The 25,768-nt window shown below is 42.1% G+C and overlaps 1 protein-coding gene across 2 annotated transcripts; it reads right to left on the reverse strand.

Annotated features, from left to right (window-relative positions):
- Window positions 1–769: 769 nt before the first annotated feature.
- Window positions 770–22,949, reverse strand: LOC147892535 (uncharacterized). Of its 2 annotated transcripts, XM_087386733.1 has the most exons (8): window positions 22,269–22,949; window positions 20,356–22,174; window positions 18,525–20,070; window positions 14,749–15,028; window positions 13,741–13,848; window positions 13,327–13,605; window positions 4,749–4,892; window positions 770–1,329 (listed from the first exon to the last, which is right to left on the reverse strand). In XM_087386733.1, exons 2-8 carry the CDS (start codon window positions 21,893–21,895, stop codon window positions 1,141–1,143), a joined length of 4,086 nt encoding a protein of 1,361 aa, XP_087242859.1. In that variant the 5' UTR covers window positions 21,896–22,174; window positions 22,269–22,949; the 3' UTR covers window positions 770–1,140. The 2 variants fall into 2 exon arrangements, with proteins under 2 accessions (XP_087242859.1, XP_087242858.1); XM_087386732.1 differs by having other exon boundaries at window positions 20,356–22,949.
- Between the last annotated feature and the right edge of the window lie 2,819 nt (window positions 22,950–25,768).

Consider the following 25,768-nt stretch of genomic DNA (forward strand, 5'->3'; position numbering starts at 1 on the left):
AGAGGCCATGATATAGTATGGGTTATTGAAATATAGGAGAAAAAGTTTCCATTTTGTCCTATCATCCTACGCTAGCATCTTCTTTGTGATGGGAACCCTCATTAGATCCAAACCAACCAAATTGAATTAAACAATGCAAGCCTCCAAGGCTACCGTGGTAATGTATTGAAAGCATGATGCTCCAAGTAGGACTTTGAGAGTATTCCATACTATAATGTCTATTCTACATCAATACAAAACTCATGTGTCTTTGCAGGCATTAATGCATGCATGTCCAAAGTGAGTGTAGGAACGTTGCTCGTAGGCACATGAGAGAGAGAGAGAGAGAGAGAGAGAGAGAGAGAGAGAGAGACGCACCTAATAGCAGGCTAAAATGGAAGAGAGAGAGAGAGAGAGAGAGAGAGAGGCGCACCTAATAGCAGGCTAAAATGGAGAGAGAGAGAGAGAGAGAGAGAGAGAGGCACCTAGTAGCAGGCTAAAATGGAGTCCTTGAGAGATTGCTTAGTATGCTATTGCCCCGAGGATGAACTCGATCCTCATCTCATCTAATAGCAGGCTAAAATGGAGTCCTTGAGAGATTGCTTAGTATGCTATTGCCCCGAGGATGAACTCAATCCTCATCTCATCTTGGATATCTCTCTCTCTCTCTCTCTCTCAATGCAATTCCAATCCCCTTGCATTCCGAGCAAGCTTCAAACGTATCACTAAATACTTGTACCAAAGCTGCTTACGTCCAATACAACAGAGAATTCACACCAGCATTGGCCAGAACAATTGGATTCAATAGCAACTCAAAATTATGTCTGCACATGACACCCCGACATCCTTGAAGTAGGGGAAATTAGAATACATTTCCAAAAGACACTATATTGAAGCAGTGTGCACCTGGAAAAGTGAAACTTGATCCTGTATGCATCAAGCTACTGATTTGATTTCAGAATCAAAGTGAAAATACAAAGCTCACATCAAGCTTTTGCCACCATCCTTGCATTGGCAATCTTGAATCTAGTGAGCATGGGTGGCCACATGTTTGCTGTGAACAGCCAAGGCTGCAAGAACTCAGTATACGCTATGCTACAGAACCTTTATAAAAGAAAGAAAGGCAGCACAGAAAGGCTAGAAAATCAATTTGAAATGGTATCAGGATGAAATGGGCTCGTAAGGATATAAGAGCCATGGGTGCTTTAGAGCTTCTGTTGCAGTAGGACGTTTTGCTGGGTTATTTTGAAGGAGGTATGCGACAAATTCAACAAAGCCTGGGTCTCCCATAGGCAATCGATGACTCAGTGTTGTTTTTTTGGGAAGCAAATACTCCAACTGCTCACTTTCCTGCTCATTTCAGCAAATGTTAGTTTTTCAAGAACCAATACTATATGTTCCAGTAACTTGATAGGCATTGAACATTCATTACGTCCCACCTTGTCCTTAGTAACTTCAACATAAACATTGATTAGAAAGCCAGCTATTTAACTGGCTGATACCTAGCTTTAGACGGTTCATATTTTATGTGAGCCTGCTGTTCATCTACTAAGTTCTACCTAACACTAGTAGCAGAGAATCTTTCTCTCTCTCTCTCTCTCTCTCTCTCTCTCTCTCTCTCTCTCTCACACACACACACACTCTTTTTTTGGGGGGATGAAATCGGATGTTTGTTTATATTACAAGAAGCAGTTCCCGAAGAGGGAACATGCCACTACAAATATCAAAAGATTTCAATATAAGACGACTCCTCTCCTCCCTCCGACATGTCTACCTTGGTTGAGATGGCTTAGAGCAAGGAAGAATTTCCAATTTTGCCCACCTTCCAGAACGACCATCGATTGGACAGCCTCAATTAGATGTCTAGCGGGTCATGATGGAGTCTGTGCTACAGCTGTATGATCTGGCAGACTTCCTATTGGTGGGAGTTGATAGGCATGATCCCCTTGCGTCCAACCCAGGGATCTTGCAACACCAACAGGAGACTAAGACCTTGTCGCAGCTGTGGGACCATGCAATGCAAGGATAAGGTTGTTCGTATTCCTTAATTTACTCCTCGTGTGATTAATCACATGAAGTATATGATGGTTGCCAAGAGTATTTGGGAGCATTTGGCATCTTGTACAATCAAACCTCTCCCATGAAGAGGGTCTCCCTGGAAGTCCAAATGAGATTATTGGATCCCAAGATGTCTTCATCGATGTGGGAGCACATCAACAAGTTAACAAAAACTTCAGCAAGAGATCCTCCTATCTTCCGAGGACATGGCCATAACACTATTGTCCAAGCTATCTTCTCAATATGGTGTATTCTATTCGTCCTTGATAACCATAGAAGAATGAATACGTTGACCTGGGATGAATTGGTCCCGATGATGCTCGATCAGGAGGATTTGTAGACCATACCTATGAGAGTCAACCTAAGGCTTTGGCAGTTGACCAGAATGGACAGAAGAAGTTGATAACTAAGGGAGGGGAAGCACTCAAGGCCTCATGTACATGTAACTGATGTTGCCAGAAAGGTCATTACTGGCAGCAGTGTCCTCAAAGGATCAATGAGGGGACCAGTGATCAGAAGGGGGTTCTACGGCTGCCACGTCGTTTGTTCCAGCCTTCTAGTAGCACGTCGCACGATGCGCTGCCAGCAAGCTTTCTTGATCCAGATGGATGATTGCTTGCTTGTTAGTGGCAGCGGTACCTGCCAGACAGGTGCAATGGCAAAGGAGTCTTTGATCGAGGCAATCTTTCAGGCAGGACCTCGAGCCATGAGGGGTTGTTCCTGCTGATTCAGGTGGCAGTATCTTACCAGTATGTAGATGTCATGGCCTGGCAGATCCAGAGGAGGTTTTCTTGTGTTCTGCTGCAGCTATTGTATGATGAGCTGCTGGAGATCCGAATGGGTCAGAAGATTGCCAGTGCGGAAATCTTGACATAGTTGATTGATCCTTGTGAGCTGTTAGATGCCCATTTTTATTGGAGCACTAAGGTTCATCGATCTTGGATCAGCGTACCAGTTTGGACCTGAGAGGAGCCTTTAAAGAGGGCTGTACAGCTCTGAGATAAAGGTGCCCATGCACGGAAGCAGGCCTTGCACTGAAGGCAATATCAATTGGATTGTTGTACCAGTTGTACCAAATGACTTATTGTACCAGTACCGGACCAGAGAAGTAAATCTAGCACCTGTGACCTAGGAGCAATAGTACCAGGTTTCCAGTGAGTTCGGGTTGAAACAGTTTGTGCTGAGGAGGGGCTTCTTTGATAGCATCTCTGGCGGTCTTCAGCGACGGAGCATCACACACCGGATTTCTCCAGTTTTTCCAGCAGCGCACCCAGCTCCATGACGATCATGTTCCATCTAGGAGCTGAGAGGGGGTATTGGAGGACATCTCCTGATGTCACATTGTAGAGAGAGAGGGCCTTGTTTGTGGGTGTGCCCGCCGCATGAGAGGTTAGGGTAGGTTGAGTGAGGGCCTGTGTTGTCGGTGTGCCCGTCCCCTGTGAGGGTAGAATAGGGTAGGGCAGATCTTGCCACTGTGGTTGCCTATAAAGAGGCCCCCCTCCCACACTTGTTTGTCATCTCTTATGGCAGACCACCAGTTGCGAGCCCTATTAAAGGGACAGAGGTAGGTTTTGCCATGCAAACAGGGTAGGAGATTAGGCCCGTCTGTCGGACCAAGTATGTAGGGTAGGTGTAGGGCACCAGCAATCGTCTGGAGCAGACTTGAGCAGCCGGCAGCAGTGATAGGAATGCGATGGTCAGCCTGGAGTAGTCCACAGCAGCAGCAGCGATACAATGCTATTTATAGGGCCGGGGGACCAGCCAGGCCAGGTGAGCCAAACCCATCCTAGTTGGCCAATTCAGCAGGCTGTTCACCAAATCTATAGACTTATATCAGCCTTTCCAGCCTACAGAAAGAGATATTGGGGGCATAACTTTGCCATCATCTCCCAGCACCAATCCTTCAGCAGTGCAAGCAACCTCTGCAGACCTGGGGGTTAGGCCAGCAGCAGCATACGCAGTGTTCAGCAGATCTACAGTAGATCAGCCTTCCTCGTCGGCAGCAGTCCGTGCTTACAGGGGCGTCTTTCAGTTACAATTATGCTTTTGCACTTCAACAAACTCTTCCACTTAGATGATTAGGCAGCATACGTCTGAAGATAGAATCAATAGTCAAACGTATGTTACATTCATGGCTTGGGAGATATTCGCTGTCTAGTATTAATTCAATTATAGGTGAAGTATGGCCTAAACTTCTGTTAGTTTAAATTCAATTAGCAGGGCTAAAGCGCATGTGCTATCCTGTAACATGACTTAAACATCTAGTTTTTGTTAGCACATCTCCCTCGCGTACTCAATGTATGCAATTCCCTCTTCTCTCAAAAAAGAGCAAATACATGATGGATCATGCACATCAACTATGAAAGTGATCATCACCAAGCTACTTACAAATACAATTAAACCAAGGGCTTTTATCAAATGCGTTCTAGTGCCACACATATGCACATCAACATGTGTGGATTGAATAAGTTGTGTACAGTTCTTGTACATTATGTCGATGCAATTCAGAGTCTCTCTGGACGTGAATGTACACAAGATCCTCTTTGGTAAATGCACATAAAGGACTCCCCTTCAATTATCACATGATTTTCCATAAATTCTTAAAAATATTCAAGTGACAAACATGCAGCACATGGTGCTCTACCTTCTCGCACTAACACAAAACAGAACATGACAATACAAACCCAACATGGCACCAACGTCTTACATACCTGATTTCGCTCATATAGCATATGATTTTTTGTAAAGTACTTATGGGTATCACGTCCCTTAGCAAGTACCTCAGGATCAATGGGTCCAAGGATTCCCACAACTCTTGCAAGCAATGTTGCCAATGAATCGTTTTGAAATAAAACCTGCAATATTGGAGGAAACAAATTTAGAAGATCCTTTAGAAAAAGCAGATGTTCAAAATAAATATCCTCCTAGAAAATGTCAAAGATAAAGCAGTTATGTCAAAAATCATGTGACACCTAATGTGTTACGCTCAAGTTGAGGTAACATGACCTCTGAAGGGTCAATCGACATCTTTAAAGGATCAATGTTTGTATTATATTTGTTTGGACTTCATGTAAATTGTCAAAAGGATTAATGTCAAGGTCCTTGATGAGGGGACAAGGCACTGACTAGATGGGTCTAAGGCTGTGGGTCTTAAATGCATTAAATGTGTAAATGTGCCTAGGGGCAAGTGAATAAATGGATATCCCAAGAGAGGGGTATATGGTCGATTTAAGAGGTACCCTAGAATGACGACATGTGGCAAGCTAGATCCATCTAGGGATTTGTGGGCTCTGTTGTGGACATGTAGAAACTGAACTGAAACAATTTGTCGTTCATGCTTACGCAGAGGTTGGTTGGGAGGATAATCTATGTGCATGCACCCATGATTGATAGTGATTTTATATACTTGGAATCTGTTGAACGTGAATGATCATTACATTTGGTATTAGAGCACAGCTTGAGTCTCTCTTCAAGAGACCACCACAGTCTGGAATAGTTCACACGAGAGCATTCGTGGAATTTTCATGAAGGCCTTGTTGAAGCAATCTGACGACCAGAGAAAATGAAATTGCATTCCTCGTATGTCTATGGTATCTGGAGTTGCAAGTTGAGATTTCACACTGAAATTGGGAATTGTGCCAAATTGCACACGCGAGACAATTGTGTTCGTTGAGAATCATCAAAGACACATGTTCAAGCTCGAGTTCAACTTTCTGGTGAAAACTAAGAACTGCGTGTGACGCAACACGAAGTCTTGACGAGGGATTTCATCATTTGTCTGTCTATGTAAGAGAGGGCAAAAGCAATCTTCAAACATGTGCTCGTTTCCATGACGCTCATGGCTTCTAGTAATTGGCTGCGTAGGACTCAAAGGCTCCTATCGCCAATCAACGCTTTTGACGAAGCATCGTCAATCTGTGATGCAAGTGAGGTGCTCATGACTATAGAATTCTAACAAGCATGACCATGAAACGTGATACAGCCAGATTCATGAAAACAGAATCGATTCCAACCGATGATTGGTTACACACTGCTTTTGAGCACAAGGGAACCCCCAAAAAAAAAAGATTAAGGAATTTCCATCAATCAGTGACGGAATCCCGTTTTTTTCTATCCATATTGATGGAACTAGACAAAACTCTTCGAAAATCAGTTTGGAGGCGCTTAAGAGTGGATTTGGATATATCGAAGTGGCGTGTTGTCGAATTGAGGCGATCAGAGGCCTGAACACAGAGATTTGGACCAGGGAGCTTTCTATTTCTTTATGCCTTGGAGTTGTTTGAGTTTTGAAAATTTATTGGGGGTCTGGTTATCTCCCGTTGCTAAAGATTGTAGATATTACCCTAGTATAGAGAAAGCGTGTTTGTTACAATTGTGAAGTTGTAGTAGTCTGGATCGCAGGCATTCCCTAGCATAGGGAAATTGTGACAGTTTGCATTTACAGTTTATATAGTGTGTAATAAATTTTTATTTTTATTTTTAAATTTAAAAAACCCCAATCGACTTAAATGGAAGTTAGAGAAGAAGCTTCTAGGGTGGATCCCGTAGAGTCCGGATTCCGGCCGACCCCGCAGGTGTTGCACCCAACAGGCCATACACTGTCTGGTAGAATTGCATTATTAGAGGATGCCTTGCAACAGATTTTAGCTCAACAATTGCAAGCAAATGTAGGGCAATCCGAGCTCAGAAAAACGGTTCATAGTATGTCTACTAGGCCATCTCATGACGAGAAAGCTAAAGCTCCAATGGAGCCTGAAACTAGTGTTCATACGATCGAGCCTAGGAGGGCTAAGGTGCCTAACATTGCCAATTATAGGCTAGATAAGTATTCTGGTCGGATGTCTGACCGTAGTTCCGATATCATAGAGACCTGGTTACACAAATGCGACGAGGCCTTCGCCATTTGTGAAATCAAGAATGATATGAAGAAAATCTGCAAGGCCACCCACATTTTTAATGAGGCAGCGGATAGATGGTGGATAAAATAGCAAAAACATGGAGTGGCATCCACTACTTGGGAGGGGTTTAAAAAAGAATTAAGAAAACACTTCTTACCTCCTGACAAAGCATCCCGAGCTTGGGATCAGTATCGAAATTTTCGTCAGAGAAATTTATCAGTGGCTAAATATACTAATAAGTTCAGAGAAAGTGTAATGAATATTTATGAGCGTCTACCTCAATTTCTGCAGATAAAAGATTTTATCTTTGGACTGAATGATCGGATCAAGATGAAAGTTCGGGCTAAGTATGCGAACACGCTAGATGAAGCAATTGCCATAACCCTGAACTATGCGGATGCCAAAGGGAACAGACCAAGGAGGTTTGTGCAGGTTGGGACTCGGTATGAGTACCCGAAGAAAACCGGGTTTAAGAAGAAGATGATTAGCAAAGGGAGTGCCTCACAGCCTAGTGGCCAAGCCAAGCAGGCGAAGCCAATTGAGACTCCTCCTAAACCAAGTACCACCATTGGAGTGAAAAGAAAAGTAACACCAATGGCAGCCCGGGCTTGGTCGAAGTCTTCTTTAAACCCAGAGCAAAGAGAAAAAGCAAGAAGAGAAGGCTTGTGTTTTGGATGTCTTCAGCCTCATCAGTGGAAAGATTATTCATGAAACAAGAATCGTCGCATGGTTGAGATGGTGATCTCAAAATGCGACGTAGAAATGGAGGAAAGTCCCAGAGCAGAACAGATGCAGATTCAACTAGCGGGATCTTCTTAAAGGACAGTACATGTTTTCTTATGTGTGTCTATTGCTAAGCTAGTAAACAATGCACCTGATAATATCCTATCAAAGCCCGCAACAACGCGGTATACAGCCTTTAACGATACGAGGTTAATTAAGATGAAAGGGCAAGTACTCAATCATGATGTCATTGTGTTGTTTGACTCAGCGTCAACCCACAATGTAATTAACTTCAAGCTTGTAAAGAGGCTGAAATTAAAGACTAGCCCATCTGACTATGCATATACAGTCAGAATGGCAGGCGGAAGTTCAACTGAAGTATGGGACCAAAGGGTTACCGAGTTGGAACTTCGAATTCAGAACTACGCAGAGAAGCTTGATTTTGAAATGACAAAGCTTGCTCATGCAGATATAGCCCTGAGTTAGGCTTCGCATTCTAGGAAGAATCCAGCCATAGATTGAAAAAAGCACATTTATCAGTTCAAGATGAATGATGTGCTGTATGTCTTACGAGGTGAAAAAGATATACCTTAAGGACCATAGATTGAAAAAAGCACATTTATCAATTCAAGATGAATGATGTGATGTATGTCTTACGAGGTGAAAAAGATATACCTCAAGGACCGTTGATTTCTGTAATGGAAGTTCGAAAAGCTCAAGAAGAGTTTTTGTTTCTTTGTACAGCATCGGTAGAGCCGATTGATGGTCCTTCAGTTAGCACTGATGTTACCCAAGATGAGGAGATGGCCAAGTTAGCTGATCAAATAGCAGAGGAGTTCTCTAATTGTTTTAGAGATGAGTTATCTTAAGGGTTACCTCCAGAGCGGAATGTTCAACATAAGATTGAACTAATACCAGGGGCACAACCTGTAAATAGACCTCCCTATAGGTTAAGTTTTACCGAATTGTTTTAGAGATGAGTTATCTTAAGGGTTACCTCCAGAGCGGAATGTTCAACATAAGATTGAACTAATACTAGGGGCACAACCTGTAAATAGACCTCCCTATAGGTTAAGTTTTACCGAAGAAGCCGAAGTGCGAAGACAACTGGAAGAATACCTCAAGCTAGGGCAGATTCAACCCAGATTCTCACCTTTTGCTTCGCCAATGATATTGAAGAAAAAGAAAGACGATACTTTCCGCCTCTGTATAGATTACAGACAGTGTCACAAGAAACGTTTCTAGATTTTTACAGGCGTTTCGTCTAGAAACGCCTAAAAATACTATATTTTATAGAAGTTATATATAGTTCATAAATAATTGTCTTCAAATTCTCTCTCTCTCTCTCTCTCTCTCTCTCTCTCTCAAAAGAGCTCTCAGATCTCTCTCTCTCTCAAAAGAGCTCTCAGATATCCATATTGTGCACACAATGCACACACATATTACACAGTTGAAAGAGTAAAAAGATAAGTCACGCAGCCTATAGATTGAGGTTTACAAAGACATAGATGTTCCAGTTTACAAATTACTATTAACTAATTAGTTGCAAGTGCATATGGCTGCTAGCATATGGCATGGCCCATAGTTCAAACAATAAACCGTAGAGGGTAGACCGTAGAGGAAAGTAGAGGGTAGACCGTAGAGACTAGAGTAGAGGGTAGAGTAGAAAGAGTAGAGGGTAGAGTAGAGAGTAGAGAGTAGAGGAGAGTAGAGGGTAGAGTAGAAGGTAGAGTAGAGGGTAGAGTAGATGGTAGGCACTAGGAGCAAGGCAAGCAATGAAGCGGCGCGGGAGAGGAGTGAAAAAACAAAAACGGCGGCCAAATTCAGAAAGAAACTCGTCGCGGCAGATTTTTTGATAGCCAGACGTTTCGCCCTAACTGCCTGTTTCGGGCGTTTCTAAGAAACGTTTCTTCGCGTTTCGGTGCCCCGAAACGCGTTTTTTGGTGACACTGATTACAAAGCATTGAATAATATCATTGTTAAGCATAGGTATCTGATGGCTCGGATCAATGATTTGCTAGATGCATTGCATGGGGCCATAATCTTTAGCAAGATAGATCTTAAGTGTGGCTACCATCAGATCCATATTAGAGCCGAGGATGTGCATAAAACCGCTTTTAGAAGCAGGTTTGGACATTTTGAGTTTTTGGTAATGCCGTTTGGACTTACCAATGCTCCTGCTACATTCGTCATGCTTATGAACGATTTACTACACCCGTATATCGAAAAGTTTGTGGTACATTTTATTAACGACATTCTTGTTTTCAGCAAAAGTATTGCTGAGCATCGTGAACACTTGAGAACAATGTTCAGTACTTTGAGAAAAGCCAGTCTCTATGTAAATAAAAAGAAAACTGCACTGTGTATGGTAAGACTTCAATATTTAGGATTCATTATTACTCCTAATGGGGTAGAAATGGATCCAAAGGAAGTGGCTGCGATACTAACTTGTCCTATCCCTCAGAGTTTGACCGCTTTGCGATCATTCTTGGGATTTGTCCAATTTTATAGAAAGCATATCAAAGGATATTCCGAGATAGTATCGCCATTGACTGATCTGACCTCAAATAAAGTACCTTTTATATGGGGACAGAATCAACAGAAAAGTTTTAACACCATACAATAAGCTGTGGTCTCAGGACCGGTGTTAAAAATAGTTGATCCCCAGAAACCGGTTTTTATTATAACCGATGCAAGTGGCATTGCGGTAGGAGCAGTTCTCCTCCAAGAGGGAAGGCCAGTAGCCTTTGAAAGCAAGAAGCTTTCTCCCTCTCAATGAAATTGGCCAACTCATGAATTAGAGTTGTATGTTGTTGTCCATGCTTTGAAAACGTGGAGACATTATTTGTATGGATCAGAGTTTTTTATTGATGTTGATCATGATACTCTGAAACATTTTTGTAAACAACCTGACTTGAGAGGCCGCCAAGCTAGGTGGGTAGAACTCATGCAGGAGTTTAACTTGACGATTCGGTACCGAAGAGGAAAGGATAATAAAGATACTGATGCGTTGTCACGCATTATGCATAATATGAGTTTCACGGTATTAGAGAGTGCTCTAATGACCGAGATTAGAGAAACTCAAATGGTGGACGAGTTTGTCCAGAGCCTTTGGCTAAGGCTCATGTGTTTAAACCCAGGAAAAAGGGTGACCTGGCATCTAGAAAAGGCCAAACTTATGCAAGATCTACCATAAGAGATGGTATGCTGAAAAGAAATGGCAAGGTAGTAGTACCTAATCAAAATGATCTCAGAAAGAGAGTCATTCAACAATGCCATGATAGCCCACGTGCGAGACATCCAAGAGTCGAGAAAACGTATGATCTCGTGAAGAGAGATTTCTTTTGGCCAAAAATGAAAAAACATATTCATGAATATGTGACACGTTTTTCGTGTCAAGTAAGAAAGGCAGAACGGGTGAAGCCACCTCGAGTTTTACAGCCCTTGGAAATACCACTAGTAGGTGGGAGAGCATTTCCATGGACTTTATTGTAGGTCTGCCTACGACACAAGGTGGATATGATTCTATCCTTGTGATAGTTGATCGTCTTACCAAGATGGCTCACTTCATTCTGAGTAGAGAGTCAGTTAGTGTCCTACAAGTGGCGAATTTGTTTTATTAAACATATATTTCATCTGCATGGATTACCCAAATCCATAGTGTCAGACAAGGATATTAAATTTACCAGTCATTTTTGGACTACAATGTTTGAGACACTGAAGACTGAGTTGGGAATGAGTAGTGGGGATCATCTAGAAACGGATCGTCAGACGGAGAGAATCAACCAAATGAGGATATGAGCTTAGAGCATATGCTTCATTGAGGCAACATACATGAGACAAGTGGTTGCCACTATTAGAATTTACCTACAATGATAGAAAACATTCCTCTACAGGGTTCAGTCTGTTTGAGCTGAACTATGGTTATAGACCAGCAAATCCAACTACAGTTGGAATACCTCAGAAAGTGCCTAGTGCCGCGAACTTTGTGGTTCAGATGCGGGAGATGCTAGCACTTGCGAGAGCTAACATCCGCCAAGCTATGGATAGAGCTAAGGCGTACGCGGATGAAAACAGATCCGTTAGAGAATTTAAGGAAGGAGAAAAAGTTTTTCTCAGAGTTCCTTCGCATTCTAAGTCTTTGACTGCAGGAGAGTGTGCTAAGTTATCACCCCGATATTGTGGGCCGTGGTTAATTCTAAAAAGAATAGGCAAGGTGGCCTATAAATTAGAATTACCACAATGTTGTAAGGTGCACCCAGTGTTTCATGTTTCTCGTTTAAAGAAACCTTTGCATGCAAGTGACTCACTAATCGAGGTGTTGTTTTGTTTCAGGAGATAGAGGATAATGCAAGGCGCAAACCAACAAGACTCCTGGACCGAGGAACAATGCAAGTACGCAATCGGAAGATATCCACGGTGTTGGTTACATGGCATGGTTTACCTCTATCAGAAACTACCTGGGAATCCGTATACCAGTTACGGAGAGTGTTCCCAAACTTTATCATCGAGGACGCTAATGCCTGAAGAGGGAAGGAATGTTACGCTCAAGTTGAGGCAACATGACCTCCGAAGGGTCAGTGGACATTTTCCTTTAAAGAATCAATGTTTGTATTATATTTGTTTGGGCTTCATGTAAATGGTCAAAAGGATTAATGTCAAGGTCCTTGATGAGGGTGACAGGGCACTAACTAGATGGGTCTAAGGCTGTGGGTCTTAAATGCATTAAATGTGTAAATGTGCCTAGGGGCAAGTGAATAAATGGATATCCCAAGAGAGGGGTATATGGTGCATTTAAGAGGTACCCTAGAATGACGACATGTGGCAAGCTAGATCCATCTAGGGTTTTGTGGGCTCTGTTGTGGGCATGTCGAAACTGAACTGAAACAATCTGACGTTCATGCTTACACAGAGGTAGGCTGGGAGGATAATCTGTGTGCCTGCACCCGTGATTGATAGTGATTTTATATACTTGGAATCTGTTGAACGCGAATGATCATTACATAATAGGAGAAAACTCTCCGGTAAAAATAAAAAAGGGTGTCAAATTATATACTTCCAATAAATCTTAGCTTTTGTAAATAATATTGTGCCTTCATTAAACATTTGATAAAAGTGTAAATAAGAATTAAGCTTCAAAGGTGCACGCAATCACATTGTCAATAATATTTTGTTATTGTATGTTACCCAATATTCTTCGCCTAAATATGCTCATAAACAAGAGCAAAGAAGAAACACGCTTAAATAATCCATCGGATAAGTTAGTGGTTTTGTTTGAAACAAATGTGTCAACTGTCAAGTGCCTACTGGCACTTGCATCATGTATATCTTCATAAGGTGAGAACACGTACAAACTTACAATTGATGAAGGTAAGGGGAAAGAAGAGAGAGAGAGAGAGAGAGAGAGAGGCAGCATCTTTCAAGAGGATAAAAATAAACTACCAACAATACAAAAAGTACTTAGTAAGCAAAGCAATGCTCATGTTCTCATCACTACTTACTATCTGTGTTTCAAAAGATTCTAAATATCTTGGGTAAACGGGCATGCGTGCATACATGTGCACATGCAGGAGGAAAACCAAACAGGAGATCCGCACTGAGCCCATACACTGAAGAATAAGGATTTGCTTGAAAAGATGAAATAAAGCTATCCTCGCAATATACTTACATTTCCTGAGCACAGCTCAGCTAAAATACAGCCGAGTGACCAGATATCGATCTTTTGGTCATACGGAAGCCCAAGAATAACTTCAGGTGCACGGTATGAACGTGACTGAACATACGAGCACAAATGATCTGTTTGAAAGCAGCTACTGCCAAGGTCAATTATCTTTATCTCACAGCGACTGTAGCTTTTCACCAGGATATTCTCAGGCTTCAAATCACAATGAATGATCCCCAATTTATGTAAGAATTCAAGTGCTTCTAGGCATTGGCGAGTAATTGACTGCAAAATAAGAGATCAGCAGATGGGTCAAGTACATTGCAAAGCGTGACTGTGTTCACATCAAGACAAATATAATGATCCTTCTGTTTCTTCCCTGCATTTAAGATCATGATAGGAGAGTATGACATGTAATACCTGCAGCCGAGACATGGTGAAATAGACTTCCCCCCCCGATTCTCTGTTAAATTTATGAAACTCATACAAGTTAGCTCGTAACAGCTCACACACAATAAAAAGATGTTCCTGCAAAAGAGAGAACCGGCATTAACTTCCCCAATATACGCTGGGATGTTATAAAGCTCGCAGATGAGACATAAAGAGGGAGCATGACCAGATGTAAACCAAACTCCAATCATAACATAAATAATAAGGCTCGGTGACTCGACCCACCGTAAAGTTCTAGCATCTTTTATATGTCCTAATGCTTTACGGAACACATTTCTAAGCTCACATATTCAGGCTTGGTGAAAAGAAGTATATGCATACAACTACATTAGTAAATAAACTAAAACAGGGGGGAAATACAAGTCTAAAAAGAATAGCAAGATCAATGTACAGGATTACAAAAACAGAACAAAAGAGAGCAAACACACATCTATAAGCAAGATCCTTCCGTTGTTGACCGTAACAAAGCATATGTGCTGCATGTATTTTCATAAGCTCACAAAATCTAGGGTTAACCCAGGACTCTGAACAACAAAAATAATTTAGTCAACTTAACCCAAAACAAAGAACACACACACACACACACATACACACACACACTGTGGTTGGGGCTTGGTGTCTGCAGGGTGGCTGAGAAGATTTTAAGATTAAAATCGGTGAGCATAAAATAGTACCCTGGAAAAAAACTAACAAGCCATTATTTAAAAAGATGATCCAAGCAGAAAGAAAGCCAGGAAGGGGGCAAGAGACAGTTTCAGAGAAGACGCTTGCCTGGATTTTTTATGTTCAATAAAAAGTAGTTTTATCTGACTCTTTGTTCAATGAAAGACGAGGTGCACATTTACCTTATCTTAATCAATAAAATTAGACGACCATATCCCACAAATATCCTCATTATCGCATAATTTGTTAGCTGTTTCATAGTAAGAAAACAACTCTGTCGCTCACCAAGAATACATGTGTTTTAAAGTAATATACCCGATGATAGAAGTAATCATAAAGCCGCAGGATGTGATATTTGTCTGCAGGATCATGTCTGTTGACATACTTCAGCAGTTTGATTTCATCAAGACTCTGATCAAAAAAATCTTTGTTGTTTTTTATAATCTTCATGCACACATCCATTCCAGTGTGTAGATCATGTGCTTGTATTGCCTTGCTGAATGCAGCAGATCCCAAATATTCTGTGACATGGTAGCGGCCAGCTATTACCGAGTTGATTACTACAGCGAAATCTTTATCCTCCTCAAATCCAGTTCTGCAATAGGAGACAGACAACCTCAGAACATTCTTTAGCTTGAAAAGAGAATCCACAAAATTCCAACCTTAAAGAGGAAATGTGGATTTGGAACCTGCTTAAAAGGTAACGGATCTAAAGGCAGAAACAAGTTTTGGTAGCATAAAAGTTCTCTCTTTCTCCGTTTTTAAAATTAATAATACAACCCCCCCCCAAATAAATCAGGCAATTCTCATAATAATGTTAACAGATATCTGGCAACACCCCAATTAGAAACTTTATATTTTGACCACCAGACAAAGCAGGCTTTGGAGCAGGAGTCCAGCACCTTCCTGGGAGTAGCCTACGTAGTCTTTGTGCCTCTTCAGTGAGGTTTCAGGAGGTGGTCTTTGTGATTGCATTCACCTTTGTATTCAGCTTTAAGTAATATAGAGGATCTCTCTTCACCCAAGGAGCACAGTGGAAGCGAAGGGTTTGTTTAACAAAGTAATGTGCCATGTTTGATCTTCATCTCTTTACTGATTTCAGCAACTGTTTGTGAGTCTTCCATTGGGTAATAGAGAGGCTAGTCACATATCTGGACTAGGAAAAAAATAAACTAGTCCTAGTGTATCTTATACAGACAAGTTTAGGGCCACAGGTAATACTTCAAAAGACAAATTCTTTTGCTGACTTCGATTTCGGCAGCGAGGAGTAGTAGTAATTGCGCATCTGAATCTCCAAACAATCTGTGAATTTTCTTCAAGCTTGCCATTATATCTCCGATGGTTGATATCATAAAGCAGTAGACATGCGCCTTCGTAAGACTAAATTATATCCAATCTCACAAAGTATAAATTTTGTTAAGACAAATATAAGAATAATGAGAGAGCGGGAGAAGGAAAGGGAGCGGGGGGGCGGGGGGGGGGGGGCGGCGGCAAAGGGGAGGAGGAGGTTTACAAAGGGAAGAAGGGAATTTAGAAGAAACATAACAAAGCAATGAAAAAAAAAATTACAAAACTTAGTAAACAATATTATTCGTATGTTCTTAACAGTACCCAAGCCTGAGCTGCCATCTGGGTTTTTATTATCCAGTGCTTACTGATTTATAAAATCCCAACCCAAACAAATGAGAGGAAGAAACAAGAGAGTGAGAGCAAGCGCGCATGCGCACGAGAGAGAGAGAGAGAGAGAGAGAGAGAGAGAGGAGGAAGGGGGGGGGGTGTTAATATAGTAGTTATATATAAAAGCAAAACACTACCTAGGACCACATGACATCTACAAAAATAGTATAAACCTAAAGACAAAAGAAAATGGGATCTGCTGGATTTTGATTCTATGTTCAAGGATCGTAAACCTACCTAAAGTGGAAATGCCAAAGATATGCTGACTACATCATGGAGCAGAATGGATTTTCTTCCATAACTAATTTTAAAACGAAAAATGATTACATTACAAAATCAAGAGAGAAAAGCATTCTTACTTGTACTAAGACAGGAGAACTATACAATGGGGAAGTAATCACAAAATTCTTAGCCATATTAAAAATGGTTTGAGTTAATGTGAATTCGTATGGTATTCAATGTAGCATACTCAGTTTGTGCTGTCGTTTATTATAAATATCAACTTCTGAACCTAAAGAAGGGTTGAGTAACATTAAGAAAGAAGCTACAAGAGCCTCCACTTGGTGTACAATAGACTTCACAAAATTCACGAACATAAATTCCCCCACCAAAAGAATTTGGATCTTTACACAAAAAATCTTTGAAGCTTGAAATGTCTAGCACATATAAGTCATCTAGGAGCCTCCTACCAGACTAACTTCATAAACAACAATCACACAAATCAATCGTTGCATAAACTCAATAAGTAGCCTGGGGTTATGAATAAATTGTATACACAAAAATTCAAATAACAAAGGGCATCTTCAAAACGTGCAACCATTGTGCACTTTTTATTTTTCAAATCAGGGACTTAAACTTTAGATTTCATCCAAAGAAAATCAAAACGTAGAAGCACTAAAGTTGCCGGTTTTGCACACAAAACAGACTCCCAAACTGATGTGACACCCTTGTAGGACTTATTCGTAGACTTGCATCCTTTTGAATGTTTCAACTCTTAAAACTTTGTGTGTATCTTTTTCATATACGTAATTGAAACAAGCTTCCCTATTTACTACTTTGGAAACAAGCTTTCCTATTCACAACTTCAAATCTTGCGCCATGCAACTAGAAGAGAGATTTGAGCCCAAGACTCAAGTACATCTCCTAGGAGAAGAGTATAGTATATACAGATACCTAAGGTTATGAATCGTACGGAACGTACCATATTAGGGCACCTTTACAATATGCGTACTAAATTGAGAGCAAAACCAAAAGCCCTAGAAACCTAAAACATTAAGTTTGTAGCAGTTCATGCATGATGCTCATTCCTTTGACTCTTGATAAAATGGTGAACTTTTACTATGTTAATGTTAATGGTTCTAAGCTGCTACTTTCATAAGTTATTACTGTACAACATCATGGTTCAACTCACTAGATTTGTAAATTATCATGAAAGTATAGGTGTATGGGCTTAAGGTTAAGCATAAGTCATAAGTGTATTATGTATGTATGTTTTGTTTTGTTTTGGAATGTACCTTAAATTTTTTACCGTAGGGCACCAGTACTGGTACGCATGCCATACAAAACATTTAGCCATGGTATAGGCATCAGTGGCTTTAATAAAGTGTCTAACAGAGAAGAAATTTAAAAACTTTATTACTCCTACCTATGGTTAGTAAAGTTGTCGAATATTGTTTACTCAACTCTCAAGCAAGAGTAGTAGTAAGAGTAAAGCAGGTTGTAGTCAGTTGAAAATCTACTCCGTGGACTCTATGCTGATATTTCTCATGTTACCCCAGATGGTACGGGATGGATTCCATGCTTTTCACGGACACTACTTTACAGAAGGTACGTCAAAACCCAGTCAGGACGTAGGGTTAGACAATCATTGAATACATATGAAAGACTACATCCCATCACCCTAACTTATGAGGACAAAAGCTATTTTAAATGTGAAATAATGTTCCATCAGGATCTGGACTCAATCTAGGGTTTATGAGTAGTCTAACAATGGCCACGGTTAAGACTAGGCTCACCAATTATCGGCATTGGCCAAGGGTTAGGCCACAGTTTAATTCACGTAAAGTTTAGACTAGAGCTAGCATGGATGAGGTTTAGATCCCATAAATAGAGTTGATCCAAAAAGGCAAGGCTAATCTAGGAAAGGTAGTGCTCTTCTAGGTAAAGCTAGGCTTTATGGAAAAGCAAGCTATTTTGAGCATGGCTTCTAAAGTTAGTGAGGCTCTTTGTTCTCATATTGTGACTATAATAAGTTGATCTAGCTTCAAGGACAAACTGCACATACACATACTCTTTGACCAGAAAGGGCATGACAAATATAAATGCACAAGTCAACTCTAATGGCAAATGCAGGAACTCATGTGTTCACAAGCACACACAGAAAACACTTCGCGCCAAACACAAGGGGCACACACCTGTTCCTCCTATGTACAATTCTCAGATCAAATATCTCAAATTGATCTTCGTCCACGCCCAGCCTTCTGATTTCCTCTTGCACAGCAGCGGCATCTTCGTCATCTGCAGCCAATGCCTGGCCAGACTCTGGCAATTGACCTGCATCTGGCTCCTCGTTTCCATCCTCTCTTGCTTCCAAGCTCACATACTCATCCGTGGAATGGACAGAAACGGTTGAATGATTCGACAAAATGAGATTACGAAGATTCTCCTCACTAGGACATACAATTGGGGATGATTCATTGCTCTTTCGTTTCCAAGCAGCCAAAGTATCGTCAGGCCCAACCATGCCACTACCATACTCATCAGTCTCCTCTCCCTGGGCCGCACTATCTCTGTTTGACCAAAGTGACTTCCCAGAGCCCGCTATTGAGGTAGAAGGAGATGGAAAAGAAAATCCTCCAAACATGAAGGCACCATTGTCTTGCACCTCTTTGTTGCTGCCATTGCTCTGGTGCTTACTTCTTCTGGCCGGCTCATTGTCCATAGCTACCCTTTCAGTGTTATCCCTGTTTGCTATGTCTCTTTCAACAGTCCTCTTTGTGTGACCCCACGCCTCATTGTAATATCGTAGTATCATGTCACGTTCATCCTCTTCCTCCTCGTCAATGTGCCGAACAGGAGCACTTTTGACTTCCAAATGCCTTCCCCCCTTCTCACTTGAACTCTCCTCTAAACCAAACCTTTCATGAGCTGGGCTATATGGAGCAAGCTCTTGATCTCTGAAACTTTCCATATCCCCTTCACTGCTACCACCTAACAAACTATCCCTTACTTCACTACCAACATCTGCAGCATCACTACTGACCATGACACCACTTGATCTCACAGATCCATGACGCTCATCATCAATGCCATCAACACCAGCTCCGTCTAGTCTATTACCATCAGGAACTATGTTTCTATGCTCCAGCTCGTTGCTTTGACCAGTGAAACCTTTCCAGACTGGCTGAGACATCATCATATTCAGTTCTTCAGCATCAATAACCCGACCATTATACTCATGGCCATTATCAGGACTTGGAAGTGTCAGCAGGGCATTGCTGTCCCCTGCGGAATACAACTTATTGTAGGTAAATTGAGACTGGTCTTTTTGGTTCCTCAACTCAGATTGTTGTGATCTGTAATGCCCTTCTTTGGTTGATTGTGATTTGATGTATTCCTCACCTGAAAAATAAGATTCCTCTTCTACAAAGGAGCGGTCATCCTCATCAAGTTTCCCTGGCTGTTCATAGGGATTCTTGTCAGCCCTGTGTCTTGCTCTCTCATCGTCACTAGGGTAATCAATCTCATGAGCCAAAAACCATTCTTCATCCTCAATAGGCTGCCTGTGATAGCCAGGATCATCATCATCTTCATAGGTGTCGGAATCACAGTATTCGTCAGGATATTCTCTTGCTGATTCGCTCTGGCCATCACCAGCAGTAGCAAACCCTGAAAGTTGCTCCGAAATATCTTCTACTATCCCTTGACTTACAGATGGCCTGGAACTGGGTCGTTTCAATCCTGCAAACCCCGAGAACATAATTCATGTGATTGATGAGTCCATGCATATCATATGAATCCTTATAGTTTCATTCTGCCTGAAGTTTGAAACCTCACTATAATCAATCTCAGAGACATATTTCTACAAACCTTACACATGCACAACTCACAGGTTCTGGTTCCATCCTCAACAGATAAACAAAGATCAACTACTACTTTGATGTAAAATGAAAGGGAGGGCAGAAGAGGAGGGAGAAAAGAGTTGGGGGCGGGGGCGGGGGGAAGTTTTTAAGTAGATGATGATACCTGAAGATGACAAATCCTGACCCAATGGGGCATCCATAAATGCACCCCATCCAAAGCTTCCCTCTGGAGTGCTTCCTATGCTCCTAAAAACAGCCGACTCCAAGCTTCTACTTGAATTATCAGCAGCGGAACCACAATCCTTGGAATTGTCAATGTTCTTATCCATAGAGTGTAGCCTCACTGGAGGTAGTCTAGGAAGTTCCTCAGGTCCCTGGACACCATCCGAATTTCTGAACTCCTGGTTCTTAACATCATGCTCTTCTACCAGTTCCAAAGAATTCCCTTTATTCTCTCCAAATCCTGCTCCGTTGTCCTGAACATTTTCCCCCTTTCCCGGGACCCACGCCAGCCTTTGCCCGACCTCTTGATCCTTCCACTCAGAGGGTTCCAATATCACTGGTTTCTGCTGTTCATACAATTGAGAAGACTTCAGTATATTGAAAAGCAAGGAAGTCTTCAAAGCAGGGTCCTTAAAAGCCATTTCATGCGCCAGGTTGTCTAGGAACCCATTCTTCACAAATTCTTCAATCCCAGCTGCACCCTGCGAGCTCAGAGTGACACTTCCTTCCCCATTATGTGCGCCTTCCTCCAAGAAATCCAACCGTCCCTTCGCAGCAGAAACATATACAAAAGGTGTGTCCCCTTCACTTCGAATACTAGAGCACTCTTGCTGTGCACCATCGTTCAAGGACACCGACCTTCCTATTCTAGCACCTTGAAACTCCAAAGGCTCCCCCTTCAAATCTTGCTTTCTTTGCAACGTTGCATTCTCATCCTGCTCTTTTTGCTTGGAACGTTCATCCTGCCGTAATTGATTTCGCAGACCTGCCAATGTGTCACTGGCACCCAGGTTTTCTACATACTGCTGTTCCTGTATCTCTCTATTATTCCACGTTAGAGCTTGTCCTGCTAGCTCAACAGAATTTTGCCTCGCCTGACCTTCCTCTACCAAATCCTCTAAGGAACCTACACTTAGCCTACATGGCAGAAGTCCTTCCTCTTGCTGAAATGAATTTGTCCGATCATGGCCCGACTGCACCGGTTCCAGCACTCGGTTTTCGAGCTGAAATGCGGCATTCGGTTCGTATATGCTAGGAGAAATATAAGGGCCCACGGAGGAGACTGCAAAATCTGGCTCTGGTGAGGTCCTGAGACTCTCGAAGACGAACTCTTGTTCCGAGGTGCACAACGATTCCTGACACTCCAATTTTTCAGACTCGTACTCTACATATAAATGCTTCTCCGGAGGAGATCTTAACCTGTTCAGTACAACTCCTCCGGCTTCTTGCCCTGGATTATCGGAACTTCTGCGAGCGTCGCTCTCGGGCGCGGAAATGGAGGTTGCTTCACTCAACAGCGAATGATCAACACTCTGAAGTGAACGTAAGCGCAGGTCCAAATCGCAATCTGAGGCATTGTAAGACGACGGAAGTTCGTCTCCTCCTCTACGACCAAGAAGTTCTTCCTTGAATGCTGCCTCGGCCTTTGTGAACTGGTGTCTTCGCAAGAAATCCAAGATGACTTCTACTGCCTCCCCCATTCTGTCCTTGAGATTCCAAAAACTTCTTGGAGTACTTTCGAACTTGTTATTCAAGGCTGCAGTGCCATCTCCGAGGTCCTACCCAAGCCCCGTATATCTCAAACAGGGCATTCGGTTACACAGCTGCGACTAGTGCTCTTCATGACCTGCTTTCAAACCGTTGGGAAAAGCGAGCGCACAATAATTTGTGGGGAAAACAAGTCGTTTGGTGAGCGTGCTTCAACTGTCCAGTTTCATGGCGTACTCTATCAAAACTGCTGCCATCGCCCCTTCGCCTCCCTGCCGTGATGTCAATCAGGGAAGCCCCAGAATACTTTCATGCAAGAATTCATGACAAATTGGATGGAAAGGCGCTGAATTAGGGTCAACTCACTAGTTTCCGCTCGTTTCCTTCAAGGTCAAGGCAGTTAAGCGGAACGTACTCCTCTGCGGCAAGCTTCCGAGCAGAAAACGCTGCACTGTGCCCTGCAGAGGGACAAGATCTCCTCCTTCCAGCCGAGTAAACTTCGCTGGTAAAAGACAACGTTTCCGCGACCCTACGAATGCGCCCAATGTGCCATGTTTTTGTGGAGCGCATTTGACGTTGGTGAAACGGGACAGGAACAGTTTTTACGGGATGGCGTTGAAACGAAGCAATGCCTGACAAAAGAGGTCTGGTGAAAGCCGAACAGGGCGAGAAAATTGGGATAAAGCTGGGGAATCCTCAAGGCGGGGCAGCGAGGGGGAGGGGGAGGGATCGGCATGGCGGTAAAGAAAAATGGACGGAAAGGGGGGAACAGATGCCGGGATCAGGAAATGCTGGTGCGGGGGAGGGATGAAAACGTGGGAATGTTTGAATTGGATGACGGTCAAAATGGAAAAAGAGGGAAGGAAGGAGAAGCCAAAACTGAGGAAGATGGAAAGCTGCAAGGGGAATGCTGAGTGCAGGAGGAAGAGTTGAGGGTTGGAGGTAGCTTGGAGGTTTTGGCTATGGCGGAAAGAAGAGGAAGAAGCCTAAAAGACAGGGCTGGGAAAACACAAAAACTGTGCAAAGTTGCAAAAAAGCAAAAGCTTGTCTTCCTTCAAGAAAATGAAGATGATGAAGACGATGATGATTAAAGAAAACTTCGTTTTTTGTATTGAGTCCCCTTCCCACTCGTTCCTCGTGAAAACTGACCCCCCCCCCGCGCTAGTTGACTCTGGTTTGGGCTTGCACCACCCCTCTCCCTCTGTTTTTGTGTGTGTGTGTGTGTGTGTTTTTTTTTTTTCGTATCACATCACATCAGTCGTTCACTCGTCCGGAACCATCGTCGCTCGAGTCACCTTGCCTCCAACACCCGGCATTGACTCTAAGAGAGTGTCGCTGATGAGCAGCCGTAGCCACAGTCGCTCAGACGGCCTGGTCATCTGCCCACCTACCCTTCAGCTGTCTACCTGCGTTTGATTGCCTCAGCAAGACCCCCGTTGCCTATCCACGTAGGCCACCGACAGTGTTGCCCCTTGTAGTTGGCCGTGTGTGTGTGTGTGTGTGTTGCCCCTTGTATGTGTGTGTGTTCTCTCTCCCTCTTTAACGAACAGAAAAAAAAAACTCCTTCAAGGCACAATTACATGAGAAATAAGGCTTTTGTATTGCACACACTCGAAGATGGAAACAACACCACAAAAAACAACAGGCTAAAAATAACATGGGACTAGAATCTAAATTCTCTTAGCAACACTTATACGTTTCCATCACCACTCCCCTAAGGGATGTGCTAAGTACAATGTTACCTCCCTTTGGGACCTTGTCTCACTTCTCTCTCATCTTACATGAATCACAATGGATTAATGCAAGGTTGCGGCTTCCATTATAGGCAATTATAGGCACCATGAGGTCAAACCTTCCGGTGCTTCAAGCAAAAAGATGCATAGCTTGGCCTCATTGCAAAGTTTCACACTTGGACTAGATGATGCCCTCTTGGCCTACTTAGCCTTCGCCCCATGGGGCTTAGCTTTAGGTATGCATGCAATAGTTTTTTACCTAATATGGTTCAACATGGATGCGCTATCAAAAAGTAGACATCCTTGATCGGTCATCGCATGTTTGATACGCACACCGACCTTATGTAAGGCATCTCATATTCTCATGAGATGGGGTGACACCAAGAGGGCATCATCTTCCTTAGATAAGGGCCATCGGAAGTAACCCCATGAGAATATACTCAGCTTATGCATATTGTGATGCAAATGCCTCCATCACTTTATAATAGTATCACCATCCCCCCAACACACTTTTCTAGGTTTTTCAAAATGGCCCGACCTGGCAGGGTATGTCTGAAGGCAATTGGGCCAGCTACACCCAAAAGAGCATGCAAAATACCTTTTCTCCTTCCTTTCTAGTTTGCTTTTGCTTTTTATGCTCCTTTAATCCCCAGTATGTATTTTGGTTTGAATTGTATTCACAATAAAGATATAGAAGTCTAAAAGAAAACTGGCAATGGAGACCATGGTGTGTGAGCCATTTCTACTCAAGTAGAGACAAAGCATGAAAACATATTATCCAAATCACCCCAAAAGTGCTTTTTTTATAGTGATGTAGCACCGCCCTCTAGGGCAAAAATACCACATAAACCTTGCTTTAAGCTCTCTCTCTCTCTCTCTCTCTCTCTCTCTCTCTCTCTCTCTCTCACACACACAAAAGTGTGCATGCATGTGAGCGTGACTCTCAGTGCGTGTGCGTGATTGTGTCTATGAGTGTGTGCATATGCATGCTCACGTCAATCACCATGTCAGTGCTTGTCGAGATAGTGTGTGAGTATATTTGTTGAGAGAGTGGGCGAATATGTATGTTGTGGGGGGAAAGTTTTCAATCCCTTTGCATGTGTGTTTTAGGTCTCTTGTCGATGTTGGCAATGGCTAAGCATATGAATTTCATATCCAACGCATATTTAAAATATAGATTGCATCTCTCTCTTTTTTAGATGCTACTATTATGTAAAAGGAATTTTTTGGACTAGTATGAGGTGAGGACAAGTTGCCTAAATCTTTTTGACCCTTATGGAATATGATGTTAATGATACCCACCAATAGGACCCACCCACAATATATTTGCAATTCATAATATAAGTATTACAAATTCATCGTCAAACAATTAGTTATTTAATTTTCCCATGCGTAGATATCATGCTTACCCATTTTGTGGCTCCCTATTTGAAACTTGAAATAGCATATGATGATTTGACATTGAATGCAAGCATGTTGCTTGTGTGTGGCTTTCTAAACATCATTCAATGTAGGAATAAAACAAATGTGAGCGCTTGTGGAGAGAATGGATGTTTCACATCACAAGAATCACGCCAAGCCAAGATGTAGTGTCGTGTACATAAAGCCATTTACAAAATGACTAATTCGTATAAGAAGGATGCTTAGGGAATGCTATCTAAAGATTACATATTCACCATTCTTATCATAATCTCCTATTCCCTCCCTACACATCATTCCCTCATGTACTTTTCATAAGGAAATGGTGGTTTAAGCATCTCATGGTATAAAATTAAGCATTCGTCATCTTCTTGTTCAAAGAGCCAATTGTTCTTCATCTTTCCCATGAAAGCTCATTAGCATAAGCTTTTTGGTCGTAGATTTCATAATCATTAAGTTTTTTTAAAGCTATCATGGTAGTTCATGAGCTACTTATAATTTCTTACCTTGACAATGATATGCGATTATTTCATATTGTCAATTCCGTAGTGCACACATGACATCACAATCTTGCGAAGATGTACAATTTTTTGTTTTCTCCTATTAGATTGAACGAATACAATATGTATTGAATCATTCACTTTCGATAACATCAAATCACATATTTGAAGTGTTACATGTCACTTTTGATAACTTCTAATCGCATATTTCCAG

This window comes from Dipteris shenzhenensis, chromosome 16 (assembly GCF_047967505.1).
Source record: "Dipteris shenzhenensis isolate YYH24624 ecotype China chromosome 16, Dip_SZ_1.0, whole genome shotgun sequence".
Taxonomy (NCBI): Eukaryota; Viridiplantae; Streptophyta; class Polypodiopsida; order Gleicheniales; family Dipteridaceae; genus Dipteris; species Dipteris shenzhenensis.